General features: G+C 53.9%; 7 protein-coding genes across 7 annotated transcripts; 2 read left to right on the top strand and 5 right to left on the bottom strand.

The window, feature by feature from the left end:
• Positions 1-44: 44 nt before the first annotated feature.
• On the bottom strand, positions 45-1,436 carry N7498_001269 (Spo7-like protein; the record flags this gene model as incomplete). The annotated part of the gene is made up of 1 exon (XM_058448332.1): positions 45-1,436. The coding sequence occupies one exon, from the start codon at positions 1,434-1,436 to the stop codon at positions 45-47; it is 1,392 nt and encodes a 463-aa protein (XP_058313743.1).
• A 507-nt stretch (positions 1,437-1,943) lies between these two features.
• Positions 1,944-3,715, top strand: N7498_001268 (putative alpha/beta hydrolase; the record flags this gene model as incomplete). Its single annotated transcript, XM_058448331.1, has 2 exons — positions 1,944-2,114; positions 2,168-3,715. 2 exons carry the CDS (start codon positions 1,944-1,946, stop codon positions 3,713-3,715), a joined length of 1,719 nt encoding a protein of 572 aa, XP_058313742.1.
• Positions 3,716-3,976: 261 nt separating this feature from the next.
• On the bottom strand, positions 3,977-5,224 carry N7498_001267 (uncharacterized protein; the record flags this gene model as incomplete). The annotated part of the gene is made up of 1 exon (XM_058448330.1): positions 3,977-5,224. The coding sequence occupies one exon, from the start codon at positions 5,222-5,224 to the stop codon at positions 3,977-3,979; it is 1,248 nt and encodes a 415-aa protein (XP_058313741.1).
• Positions 5,225-5,381: 157 nt separating this feature from the next.
• On the top strand, positions 5,382-6,500 carry N7498_001266 (TatD family hydrolase; the record flags this gene model as incomplete). The annotated part of the gene is made up of 1 exon (XM_058448329.1): positions 5,382-6,500. One exon carries the CDS (start codon positions 5,382-5,384, stop codon positions 6,498-6,500), a length of 1,119 nt encoding a protein of 372 aa, XP_058313740.1.
• Positions 6,501-6,883: 383 nt separating this feature from the next.
• On the bottom strand, positions 6,884-9,419 carry N7498_001265 (Zn(II)2Cys6 transcription factor; the record flags this gene model as incomplete). Its single annotated transcript, XM_058448328.1, has 2 exons — positions 6,884-9,108; positions 9,239-9,419. Coding segments are annotated over 2 exons (2,406 nt in total), but the record flags the coding sequence as incomplete, so codon positions are not given.
• A 604-nt stretch (positions 9,420-10,023) lies between these two features.
• N7498_001264 (nuclear transcription factor Y subunit beta) lies at positions 10,024-11,099 on the bottom strand (the record flags this gene model as incomplete). Its single annotated transcript, XM_058448327.1, has 4 exons — positions 10,024-10,245; positions 10,299-10,426; positions 10,484-10,594; positions 10,943-11,099. 4 exons carry the CDS (start codon positions 11,097-11,099, stop codon positions 10,024-10,026), a joined length of 618 nt encoding a protein of 205 aa, XP_058313738.1.
• A 1,463-nt stretch (positions 11,100-12,562) lies between these two features.
• On the bottom strand, positions 12,563-13,225 carry N7498_001263 (putative prefoldin subunit 2; the record flags this gene model as incomplete). Its single annotated transcript, XM_058448326.1, has 4 exons — positions 12,563-12,595; positions 12,706-12,898; positions 13,035-13,125; positions 13,186-13,225. 4 exons carry the CDS (start codon positions 13,223-13,225, stop codon positions 12,563-12,565), a joined length of 357 nt encoding a protein of 118 aa, XP_058313737.1.
• Positions 13,226-13,460: the final 235 nt, after the last annotated feature.

Genomic DNA, 13,460 nt, shown 5'->3' with positions numbered 1-13,460 from the left:
TAGAGAGATTTGAAAAATGAACAGTATACAAAGACTTCAGTGATCTAGGTAGCGTGATTCGAATCGGGCACCGAGGTTGGAATAAGCTCTCTATCCTTCTCGCTCATGGGCAAGATGCCAGAATCATCGGACGAGAATGACGGTGTCCGTACACCTTCGCGAATTTGGGCCTGTGTCAGAGGTGACAGACCTCGGCGCAGACTCTTGGAGCCCTTTCGTTTCCGTTGCTGTGGGCTGGCCTCTAGGCCGGATACCGAGGGGGTGGTACTTCCGCGCCGCGGGCGGTTAGACGTCGAGGAGCGGGAGGGTGGTCGGTCCTCGGCATCCACCGGGGTACTGCTGCGAGACGAGGTGCGAGAATGAGTCGACTCGGAGCGAGTACCGCGGCGGACGGAAGATGCGCGCTGCTCTTGGCTGAGCTTAGAGGTATTTGATGGCTGATGTTGGTGATGAGGATGAAGAGGATGAAGCCTGTGCTTGGTTTCTGGCTCGAGAGACCGATTGAGAGTAGCTGCCACCAAACGACGGCGCTGAGAAGCGCGCCAGCCCAATCCGATCCACCAGAGCCAACCGCCTTCGGCTTGAGCGAGCTGGCGCTCGCGCTCGCGCATTCTATGACGCAGCTGAGTTCGGCGCTCATTCTCCTTCTCCCAGAACTCGGTACGATAGTCGTCCCAGTTCTCGCGGAACTCCGGTGAAAACGACTTGGGTAGTAAGAGCAGACGAATGTAGTCGCCGCCAGGACTCAGGTCTTCCTCTATCAGGCCGGACTCGGTATCGCCGCCGTTATAGTACTGCTGGTAGTGCTGCCGACTACCGCGCTTCTCGGAGGGGTGGCGCTCGACGAAGTGGAAATTACCCGCGGGGGAGGGGAAGAAGGGTGCAGAGAAGGGGAATAGGAATGAGATGTAAGACAATAACTCCTGCCACCAAGGACCACGGATCACGATGATCTTGGTGTTCATGACGCGGAGGCCACGATTGGAGACGGCGAGCCAGCGCCGGGGCCAGCGGATTCCACGCTCCCATTGCCCGGTACCCCAGACCAACAGAGCTGTCACCACTCCACCGAGCAGGGCGACTTTCTCTCCCATCTCAACCACCCAATAAACGGAGCCGCCGACGCCGCGGCCATCTTCACGCGGGCGGAGGAACAGGGCGTATGCAAAGTAGGCAAGCCAAGCAACCAGGAGGAGCAGGAAGAATGTGTTTTGGCGGCGACGTTCGCGTAGAGCTAAATACTGTGCTCGGAGTGATGCTTCGAGGATCAAAAGGTTCAGGTAGATCTGGGGAGGAGACGATGGTAGCGTGGCTAGCGGATCAGGCGTTGAGGGCCGAGGCGGGGAGGCAGATGAAGCATGCAATGGCTCCAACGTAGGTGCCCGGGCTTCGGGCACTGGTGCGCCCTTGACAAGCTGATCTAAGGGGGTAGCCATGGTGTAAATAGTCACACAGTTATCAACGGCCGATGCGGCCCGGTGTGGTCGTCATGGTGAAGAAGGAGGAAATCGGAAGGGGGAGTTGCTGATGTGCAGATCGGCGACATCATCCTCTTCCGCCTTTGCCCACTTTTCTTGTATACGCCTTCTGCCTCGGCTTCACCTCTCCCTTTCTTAGGGCTGTTGCGCCTTTACGGCTGTATTTGAATTGCGCATATCATCCCATTTGGTCGTCTTCGAACTTCTCCTGTCTTCCACGAAATTTGCGTATGCATCTGGCTGCCTGTCGGAGTTAAGCCACGCCGCTTGTCTCCGTGCCTTAAAACGCAATCCATGAACCTCGCCTCCCAAACTCTGCTTTTAACAAGATCCATCGGCCCATCTGTTTATCGTACAGGCAACATTTCTCGACTCGTTTCTCCCCTAGTATCGCGACTCCGGGCGCATACTCCGCGCCCCGTCCTCTTTGCCACCGACACTTCTCGGCGTCGCCAATCCTCAACAATGGCGTCCGAATCGCTGAATTCGTCCGAATCGGACGCTCGCGAACACAGACAGCACAGAAATAGCACGGGGGGTCGAGAAGGGACCCCGTATGCTGCGCGCGCTGCAGCTGGCGCTGCAGCCGCCAGTTCTTTCTTCCCCTTAGGATACCGCGAAGGCTTTAGCCAATGGGTAAGCCGTCCTGAACATGCGCCCATCGGATATCCTGCTAATCGAAAGCCCAGTGGGCTCGTCTCCCTGCTGCAGCTGCAGAGCACAAAGTCCTTTCCTATCTTCCGTATCTGCATCAGCATCCCCCAACCCATCTTCAGACCGGTAACACGGCGGACTTCCCCAACGGTTCGACGCCGAGCAGTCTGAAGTCTGCGGACCACAACCAGCAAGGCGAGATCTCCACCAACTCCCTCAATGATCCCTATGGCCCTCGTCGGTGGAGCTCTAGCATGGTGGAGCTGAGTGGCAAAGACCGGGCTCTCAACGAGTTCTCTGTAGAGCGCCTTGGCGAGGATGCAGATCAACATTTGGTTATGCTTCATGGTTACGGCGCCGGTCTTGGTTTCTTCTACAAGAACTTTGAGCCGCTCAGTCGATTGAAGGGCTGGCAATTGCATGCTTTGGACATGCTGGGCATGGGTCGCAGCACGCGGCCACCCTTCAAGATCAAGGCCAAAGACAGAGAAGAGGCAATTCGGGAGGCCGAGGCCTGGTTCATTGATGCACTAGAAGAATGGCGTATCAAGCGCAAGATCGACCGCTTCACTCTGCTCGGTCACAGCCTGGGTGGTTACATGGCCGTCGCTTATGCCCTTAAATATCCCGGCCACCTCAACAAGCTTATCCTGGCGTCCCCGGTGGGTATCCCCGAAGACCCATACGCGGTGACAGCGGATGTCCCCGAGCCGTCCGAGTCCACGCTGGCCAACGAGTTCACCCAGGACCAAAATGAAATCACCTCCTCTGCTGCTGTCCCGGGAACCGCACCCAAGACCAGCGATGGCAGCTTCATCACGGGCCGCAATCCCAAACCCGAGGCCCAGAACCTGCCGCCACGCCGGAACATGCCTAAATGGTTCGCCTATCTGTGGGATGCAAACATCTCTCCCTTCAGCCTGGTGCGATGGACGGGTCCCCTGGGTCCACGGATCGTGTCTGGATGGACCTCGCGCCGCTTCTCCCATCTCCCAGCCGAAGAGGCCAAGGCACTCCACGACTACTCATATTCGATCTTCAGTCAGCGCGGCAGTGGCGAGTACGCCCTAGCATACATCCTTGCCCCCGGTGCATTCGCCCGCAGTCCCCTCATCCGCCGTATCCACGGCGTTGGCCGGCAGATGATCCAGCCAGAGTCCTCATACTCCCCCCCTCATCCCACCAACTCGGCCAAGTCTTCATGCTCGATCATCTCAAAGTCCGCAGCTGCCGCATCTACACCAGCCGATGCGCCGGGTACCCCACCAATCCCCTCATCTGACGCTCCGGTTCCCAAACAACAGCCTTGGCGCGAACAGGGCCTACCGATCGTGTTCATGTATGGTGACCATGACTGGATGGACGTCTCGGGCGGCCACGCCGCTTCAGCGCGCCTCGAAGAAGAGAAACAGCGTGCTTTGGCCAATGCCACGCCAGAAGAGCGCCGCAACGACCAAGGGTCCGCCAAGGTAGTCGTCATCAACCGAGCCGGTCACCACCTCTACCTCGACGGGTGGGAAGAATTTAACAAGGTCGTTCTATCCGAAATGGAAGAAGTGAATCGACGCGAGAGGTCGTCGTGAGCCCTACAGCGAGTCATGGTGTTTACCCATGAGTAATGGTCTATGAGATATCGGAGCGCTTGGAGCCGTGTATATTTTCTTCTCTGGAGTTTTGTGGATTGTTCCTGACCCGCGATTGCGGGCTCTTCTGTGCATTCAATTTTCCCTGGTTCATATTCGCTAGACATAGATGTTAAAGAAAGATTCGAAAAAGATTCTGTAGTTATCATGCAATTCATTCCAATCATAACGGCATTTCCATTGTCAAGATTATGTGCAAATTCATCCTCGTTCTCCAAGTCCCGCCCTCGAATGAGGCCCTGAGATGCTTCGCCTCCTGTGTCTCACGCTGGTAGGATAGTGCGCCATCAGGCGAGTCAAATGCATCGACGCATCACGGTCTTCACTTGGTAATCCAGTGCCCGGGGTCGTGTACCCACTCGCATTGGGGCTTCCCCTGCTTGAAAATGAGGGCATGTACCATGATCCAGGGCGCGGGATGGCGAAGTATCCACCACCGATTCCTAATATGTTATCTGCGGAGCCAGACATATGCCCATCTCTAGATGAGGATCCATGTCCATGGCTACTACTGCCCGGCGGTCGAGTAAATGGCCGCATCTGCTGCGAGTAAGGCTGCGGTGTCATGAAAGGAGCAACGCGTGACGCAGACGGTGATACGGAGTGTCCAGAATCTCGAGGCTGATCTTGTCGTGTTGAAAAGGCGAGAGAAAGGCCGTTTCCAGTGCGGCGATGAGATGTAGTCAAGGAAGAGGTCGTATGTGAACGGTGATGATGTCTCTGTTCAGGATGCTCTTCATGGTAGGATCTCGACGAAGCAGGCATGAAGGCATGGAAATTGTTCACGCTGCGCGGACTGAGGACAGGACTATGCGCAGTCGACCCCGTAGTAGACCCCAGAGAGATGACTTGCGATGGTAGTTCGAGTAGATAGTTCAGTGATAGCCATGCGCGCTCGTCGTCGTCGATGTCGTCGTCGATGTCGACTTCACCTACGATACTCGGCGCTGAGGATGAGTGTGAACTCAGTGGTTTCTCGTTGGTATGAGATCCACGCCGCTTGGAGTCGTGATATGAGCGCCAGCCGCCGACGCCTTCGAAATCTCGACTGTCGTCGATAAACGGGGTCGTAGGCACATGTGCCTCGACCATGCTGCGTGCGTATTTCTTCTGCCTGGGCTTTGAATGCTCATCGTGGGTGCTTAGCCCCAACGTGAAGACAGAGTCATTGCTTCTGTAAGCCTGGAGAGGGCCATAACCCGAGTTCCTTCTCGAGGCGATTGGCGATGGGGGCTCGGATGGTGCAAAGGTTAAAAAAGAGGTGGATGATACCGGGAGCGTGAAGAAATTGACTAGCAGTGCTAAGACCAGCTCGACGTACACGATGCTCAGGCGAATACATAGGGTGAGCAGGGCAAAGGAGATGGTCACCCAGGCGGAGAGAAGCAGCGGGATCGAGACGAGGCCCAGAACCGGCAGCGCCAATACGGTCTTCATGAGGGCGCACATCGAGGAACGAGCCTCATAGAGACGGTGAAGGAGAAATCATCGTAGTTCAAGGTTTATTTACTCCGTTAAATGCGGAGATGCATGTGACATCCCCACTTACATCATCCGGGGCCTAGGTTCATTTGCGTGTGATGTTCGATACAAATTGTCAGCCATCATGTCTCATGATGCTTTCCCCTGGGATCTCGGCGTCTACGATGCCCATTGTCACCCCACCGACACCATGGCCGTCGTGGCTAGCATCCCCGCCATGAAAACCACGACGTTGACCGTCATGGCGACGCGTGGGGAAGACCAAGAGCTCGTGCAACAGACAGCGCAGTCACTTAATGGAAGCAACGAAGCTCAACGGGTATTGCCCTGCTTCGGGTGGCATCCGTGGTTCTCTCACCAGATCGTGGACGACACACAACCAGGCCCGCAGCAAAAGGAAGCCCATTACGCTTCCGTTCTCACGCCATCACCCGAGGATCCGGAGTTCATGAACCTCCTTCCAACACCAAAACCACTTTCATCTCTAATATCAGAAACTAGAGACCGTCTGCGAATGTTTCCCAATGCCCTCGTAGGTGAAATCGGCCTGGACAAGTCATTCCGACTGCCCGGCGTCTGGACACCGCAAGACCTGGAGAGCCGAGATGACCAGCTCACGCCGGGATCGCGTGAAGGGCGACGTCTCTCACCGTACAAGGTGAAGATGGAGCACCAGCGGGCCGTATTAAGTGCGCAGCTCCGACTAGCTGGGGAAATGGGACGGGCGGTTTCCGTGCACAGCGTACAAGCGCACGGAGCAGTCCTAGATTCATTGAAGGAGCTGTGGGCGGGGCATGAACGGGTCGTCATGTCACGACGGGAAAGAGAAAGACAGCAGGATGCAGAGGGAGCTCTTTCCGACGACGAAAAAGTGAAGGGTGCGAAGGAGCGTAAACCTAGTAAAGCCTCGAGCCCATTTCCCCCACGCATCTGTATGCATTCCTACTCCGGGCCCGTGGAGCCGATTCGCCAGTTCCTGAACAAGTCGAATCCGTCCGATGTCTATTTCTCGTTTTCCGTGGCGATCAACTTCAGCGGGGCGCAGGCGAAGAAGGCCTGTGATGTGATCAAGGCGTTGCCGGATGATCGGATTCTGGTCGAGAGTGACTTGCATGTTGCGGGGCCGCAGATGGATCAATTGCTGGAGGAAGTGACGCGGCAGATCTGTGATTTACGAGGGTGGGAATTACGGCATGGCGTACAGCAGCTTGCTGATAATTGGAAGCGTTTTGTCTTTGGCTGATGTGAGCGGTCATGTATACGGTCTGGCGATGATGCATTTATATGGAAGGCTTGATTCTGTACATATAGACTACTGATAACGGAAGTAAGCCCTGTAAATATTCTTGCAATTATGTAACAATGTATATCTCTATCGAAGGGGTGTATGTAGTCGTTGACGACATGGTATCATGTACGAAGCCTGTGATGTAAAGCCTCGAGCAAGTCCGTGCTCTGCGTATTTCGTCTCGTCGTGGGGTCACAGAAGCGTGATGGGGGGAGGATATAATGTTGGAAGAGATTTGAACTCTTGACAGCTTAGGGGTGTGTGGTGTGGAAGGGGGTATGAAAGCCAGGTTTCCCGAGTAACACATAAGAGAGCATCGGGTATATACAACGGAGAGGCTAGCCGGGAAGCCAGCCTCCATCCTGCATGAGATCTGCCATTGGGGTATCTTGCCAATAAATCTGTCGCCATTCGTCTTCTAATTCCATGAGTCCTTCCATGGGCATGGGCGGAGGCAATTCGGAATCTGCAAAGGAGAAGAGCTGCTTCCAATCTGGATAGTCGCGGGTTTGCTCCAGAGGATCCACCTGCATGGTATTGGCATATGGGTCGTTTCGCTCCAGTGGACCAACATTGAGCCTGAGCGGTGCGGTGATCCAGTTGTCGAACTGTGGTTGGGGTGGTTGTGGCGATAATGTAGCTCCTTGCATCGGTGTATGGCTGGATTCAGGGGTTGGAACACCGAAGGAAAGCGGCCGCGGTGTCTGTACAGCCTGCATGGCCGCTGTCGGGTCGGGAGTAGTGACTGGCATCTTATTGGCAGTGGCATTATATGACTTGGATCGATCGCCCGTAGCCGTGCGCAAGTCTTTCTGAAGACGCTTGGAGTCTTCGAACAGTCGCAAAATTGTGCCTGCGTGGACCCAATACTGAGCCAGTTCCCGGAGAGAATAGGATGCTGAATCGAAACGACGCAGAGCATTGATCGCCAGAACGGGATTGGAGAACCGCAGCTCGACCCGGACCTGGATCATGGCTGTGAATAGAGTATGGACACCGGTGTACCAGAGGAACTTCAGACGGTCGTTGAGTCTGAGCTCTTCGAAGATAGAGGCGATGACTCCAGCAGCAGCACTGCAAATTTCCGCGTCGTGGGGACCGTAATCGTCCGAGTACGCGGAGGCTCTCGGGTGAGGTCGATGCAGCAAAATCAGGAAGTTGTTGTAGGTCAGATGGAGCATAGCAGACCAAGGATCCATGTCAGATGCTCGAAGGCGCAGGTTGTCCGGAAGCTTCAATGACCAGTTTGCCAAAGACTCATCGGCTTCTGAAAGAACGGCCTTTCGTCGTTCATCAGAAGAACGCAGTCCGAACCGATCCCGAATGAGATACGAGATCATGGTGCAAAGTTCTGTAAAATGAATTACAAACTCGGATTGCACATGAGGCCCACAGTTCTCAAAATCGGCTAGGGTCAGAGGGGACACATCAGAGTCATCCAAGTTGATAGCTTGTGGACGACCATATGAAAGTGAGACCATCACATCGAATTGCACCATGATGAACCAGACTCGTCTCCACATCCGCCTGTCCCGTGTAACAAAGCTACTGGACACGGGATTGCGGTGCATTCCAAGCCCGGTGGCGATTCGTGCAGCCACGCCAACCCAAAAGTGGGCGTCTGCTGCCACGTCGTCGTCGGCGCTATCCGAATGCCAAGTCAACAGCAGCGCTGCTTGAACGAGAATATCCCGATTGCGCTCGATACGGTTGTCAAACAGGTATTTGGTGCGACGGAAAAATATTTCTTTGAGTGCGTCACGCTCAACTTTTGGGCGGGTGACGTGTGCTCCAACAAGTAAAATGGCTTGAAGCAGCAGAATTGGCGGGGGATCTGAGGGGTTTCGATTTCGGTATTGTGTCATGAACAGATCTTCGTCGATAATGGGGTATCCGGGATTGACGTAGGTAAAGTATGCCTGCACCAGTTCATCTGCCAGAGCCGGCTCGGGTAGAGTCAATGCATCCATCAGAAGCTGATCCTGAACGGTCTTCGTCTGTCGCCGCGGGATCTCATTGCTTGCAAAGTGGTATACATTGTCGTCCTGATCTCGTTGTTGGCGAATCAGGAAGGACATATTTGAATGCTCATGCCCAACATAGAATGCGCGCACGCCTCTTTGGATTTCTCTTCTGCCGGATTCTTCCTCGTCAATGAGTTTGACAAGGTGCTGTTCCATCTCCGTGTGTGCCTCGTGGGCATGCGACAGATCCGGGCCTTGGCGCCCGAAATTGTCCGGCCCGGCATTGGATAGGAAGGTTTGCTGCGAAAGGTTGCTTGCAAGAGGTGTTGCCGCGGAGCCACCCGGGAAAGCAGTGGGAAAGCTTGGCGGCTGCGGCGTGCCGGCCGACGTTGACGCGTTGGCGGCGTGATCAGAGGTCGGGAGGGGCCGAGATCGGATCGGAACGGGGTCCAGGATCGAGCGTACTGCAAGTCGCTTCTTCTTTTCGTGGATGCGGCAGTCGGTTTTTCCAGAAGTGCGACAGTTTGTGCAGGGTGTTCCGACCATACGGGCATCGCAACGAACCTTGCGCCGGTGGCAGTGGACGCAGGCGGCGGAGCCTATTTTTTGAGTCACCGGTCAACAATTTTGAGATCTACACCGTTGGAAGGTCCGAACGTGAGGCAAAGGGTCCTCCGAGCCCCTAACACTGTGAATTGATCGTAGGATAGGGCATCAAAAGGCACTTACCCTGCTTGCGCTTGCTCACACCATCGCCCGGGAGCGGCGAGGAGGCGTTATCGTTGAGGAAGGACATGGCAGGAGGACCATCGACATCATTCCATGTGCGATTTGGCCACGGCTCTGCATTATTCTCGGGTTCGCTCACGTCAAGATCAGGGCATCGTGTCAAACGATTGCCGAGGGTAAGGGACACTCAACGCGACTGGGGAAAGCGAAAAAGTTCGGGAAGTCGAGGACTGCGGGATCGGGTCCGGTGGAGCCTCACGTGGTGCGGAGAAGCGGATTATGTAAAGGGGCGAAAACTCCTCGAACCCTGGAACGTTGGTATGGAGTCGTCTATTTATTCTAGGTATACTTAGATGAAAGTAGAGCAGGAATTTTATATCCTATCTAGGTGGACATCTGCAACCCGTGGCCAATCACGGTGGCCTTGATAACGGGCTTATCGTCCATCTGAGCGGAAACCCAACCTTAGTTATAAAACGTACGAATGGACCAGTGTAGCCCTTTCTATCGGCTGGAAGAGGCTTTGGCCCGGAGTACAAATTTGCCTAGATCACTTATCCGCCCATAATTACCCAAAACTCCAGATCTGATAAAAACGCAAACAGCTGAGAGTCCCTCCTCCCCAGAGAGTATAAATAATTCGCCCAGGAAGAGAGCCCATTGTTTCCATCAAGTCGCTGAGATATCAGCATACGACGCCGATAGACACTGAAGAAAGAAACCAAGGACGCCTGCACGCCTCACGCTTCCATTCTTGGACCCAAAGGCAACCGATGTCAATTGATTTAGTAAGAATCGCCCCCGGCGCCATTGTGAGGCTGGCCAACCATAGCGGGATAGCCATATGCAGAGGGATCTTGCTCAGAGGGGTCCATGCCCGTGTTCATAATGCTGTTCGCACCCTCGGCGCCTTCGGGGAAACGGCCTTGAGCGCCTCCGACGGGACCACCAGCGCCATAGCCGCTGCTTGGGGGTCGGTTCTGGTTCTCTCCTCGTGCAGATTGTGTCTCGAATGCAGTCAGTATGGGGATGTAGAATGTCAGAGCAGGACGGGGCTCACCTCGCGATACTTGGAAAGGTAAATCTTAAGAGCCTCGGCGTAGTTCTCAAACCCGAGAGAGGTCATCGCAAACAGAATATCCTCGCCGTTGACGGTCTTACGCTTCTCTTGCTGGCATTTCTCCGAAGCTGCCCAGGCTATTAGTCGGTCGTCCACACATGTATTAAACGAAACGGGAAACACACCCTCACTGGTGATGAACGAGATGAACTCGCTCACGCATTCTTGCATGCACTCCTTGGCCTCCTTTGCTATCTTCGCATTATCGGGCAAAGCCAATTTCATGATACGCGCAACTGTATAAGGCTGATATTAGCATGGTCGGCCCTAAGTCACCATTCGCAAAGTAAAGAGCAGTGATAAGGGAAGCGATGCGACAGGCATGATAGCAGGGCGGAAAACTTTCACCACCAAAAGCTCCCTCGTTTGCGCAACGTTTCCTTTGAAAAAAAAAGGAAAAAAAAGAGAGAAGGGCCGAGTGGAAAGAAGATGAACGATATGAGAAGACACGCGAGCAGAAAAAGCTTCTGGAAAGGTGACAAGGAAGGCGGGGCCGGCGACAAAGAGTAAACAGTAGTGGCCAGCCAGCAGCCAGGTACGCGCAAATCAGATCAATAGAAAGCCTGCAAGGAGACGCAACTAACCATTTGCAATCGGAAGCCACCGATCTTGTTCCTTCACCTCGAACTCGCCCTGTCCATGTGCAAGGTCTTGCTGGTCTTTTTCCATTTGCTCCTGTTCTTCACCCGATTGCACCTCGGGTTCAACCTCCGGCTCCTTCGAGGGTGAGGTCGACGACATGATTATGAGTGGTTCGGATTTCGCGCAGGTCCTTCGGGCGACAACGCAGGTTCGCTCTGCTGGGCAAGACCACGTCAGATCTCTGAACTGGCGCGCGATCGGTTCCAATGCAGAAGCCCAAGATTCGCCGGGGTCAAAGGTGGGGTTGCAGTGGCTGGGTACGAACCGCTTCACAGTAGCCTCAGACAGTTGCAGCGTCAGCCGAGTGGGGGAATTTGGCAATAATGCGGGCGTGAGCTGTACTTTGCGACGCGCGCAATGCCTCGATTAGTTTGGAGTTCCGGTTTTGGAATAGATCGAATAGGACTCGATGGGGGAATTAAAACGCGATCGCGTCGCACCGCTGCAGTGCGAATAGCAATGCGCGCCTCACGAGTTGGGTCGAATGAATCTCGTGAGCTGTAGTGACGCGGCAAGGAACGCGGGTGGGTCGGGGATTTGGGGAGTGAGGGGGAAGCCCAACGAACAGTCGCGCAGGGTAAAAAAGCCGGGGGAAATATGTACTTACGTTCACTGGGATAAATAAGGACAGAGGGAGTAGATCTCAGATTGCTCCGATTCGTTCTGAGAGGAAATGGTCAGAGCGCTGTGAGTTGCAAGTGGTTGGAGGGTCCGCCTTCATCCAGGCTGAGGTCAATTGGCGAACCAGAACTCCTTGACCGCTGGAGACTTTCGGTTGGCTCCTTACCAAGTAGATGTGAACAGCTCGAGAAACAATGATCACCACAGCAAAGAGCTGATACAAAGACTCGGTGGGCTTGGAAATCAACTCCGATGAACGATAGAAGCAATAGGTTCCAAAAGGAAGAGGGCAAAGGCGAAGAAGAGGGAGAAGTCGTGTCCGATCGCGGAAGGCCTCAGGCAGTATTCCCGGTACTTATCTTACATTACATACTTCTCATCTACATCACAGTTTCTGTAATAAATTGTATTTTGAATACCATCATGAATTCCGCGGAGATCATATCCTTCGATGCATTTGAATAATGATTATGAAGATGATAACATGTTGAGACGACGATTTACTCTCACCGGTTGTGTCCAGCGGGTTGGGTTGCTTAGGGTCTGACGAAACTGGTCTGCAGAGTCAGGCACTCGGGCTTGCATCAAGCAGCATGCGGGCGAAACTCGTAATCATTAAAAGCAACGAAGAAGCCCGAGGTTTAGGCATTGAATCTCCCTGGCCTTGGATGTAACCCTTGTGACTTGATGCTAAGAACACGACAGCCTAAGTAATGATGCCAATACGACGGTAGCCCCAGATTGAATGCATACTCGGCATTGCATTGCCATGTCATGTATTATTTTTGGAATTTTTTAGCCGGCTATGATGAAAAGAAACCATGCTAGATTCTGTCTAGTTTTGTACCATTCCCACAAACGCCAAAGGTATCTTGCTCACGCGCTCAGACAGTCCCCAGAAAAAGCCGGGAATCAAGATGTACAAGGGTGATTGACTCTGCTCAGGGCTGCACAACCTGGATATTGTTCTTCTTCTATAGCACACCCAAAGCGGTCAATATCTGGTCATGATATCTTCATGAAATACACGAGAGCCTCGCTCCAGTTATTGGATATAGGCCCTCGCGATTGGGAATGCGCTCACCTTCCAGGTATCCAGTTCAGCCTGCTTTGACTTGTACTGCTTCAGCATCTCCTCCAACACTTGCTTCAATCCGTCCGAGTTCGTCTTGAGGGTCGGGAGAACGTCTTTCACGGTGCGTTCGACTAAAACTCCGTTCACCATGCGGAAGCATTTCCGGTCTTCGGAGAGGGGGTCCAATGTCTCAATGACAAGCCTATAAATATGGAAGATTAGCATCCATGGCTATCCAAAAGCACCGAGTCGAAAGTGTCCTCATGAGAGGGTCCCGCGTGGAATGTGAACCCCTCCTGAGGACATGAAATCATTGGCGCATTGGTCCCTGGGCTCACTTGTGTTCCTCGGCCTCTTGCTCGATATCACCGATCTTCTGCGCGAGTTGTTGGAGGGTGTTCTTGAAGTTTGAGTATTGAAGCTGCAACTCTGTCGCAGGGGTAAGAAATTAGCGCTGTTCTGCCGTACAACGGTTTGGAAATGGCTTACCCTGCTGCTTCTTGGGGTCCACTTGCTGCTGGCTAGCCATGGTAACTGTTTGAGGGTTCGAGGCAATGCAGCGTGAGAGCTCAAAAGTTGAGATGACGATGCGGGGCGCTTGCTTGATTTCGCGGGCTCGGCCGCCACTATGGAATGCCCGCCTACGGCTACTCGTAACCGTGAATCCCACAAGTACTTTTAGATAAACGATGTTCAGAAGCTATAATCCTAAAGTCTCACCTACAGCTCTCGATTACTTTCCCACTCAGAATAAACGGCAAAAG

The sequence above is a fragment of the Penicillium cinerascens genome (genome assembly GCF_028974065.1).
Source record: "Penicillium cinerascens strain IBT 15544 chromosome Unknown contig_16_segment0_segment0, whole genome shotgun sequence".
NCBI classification, from domain to species: domain Eukaryota; kingdom Fungi; phylum Ascomycota; class Eurotiomycetes; order Eurotiales; family Aspergillaceae; genus Penicillium; species Penicillium cinerascens.
This window is presented reverse-complemented; position numbering and strand designations above follow the sequence as displayed.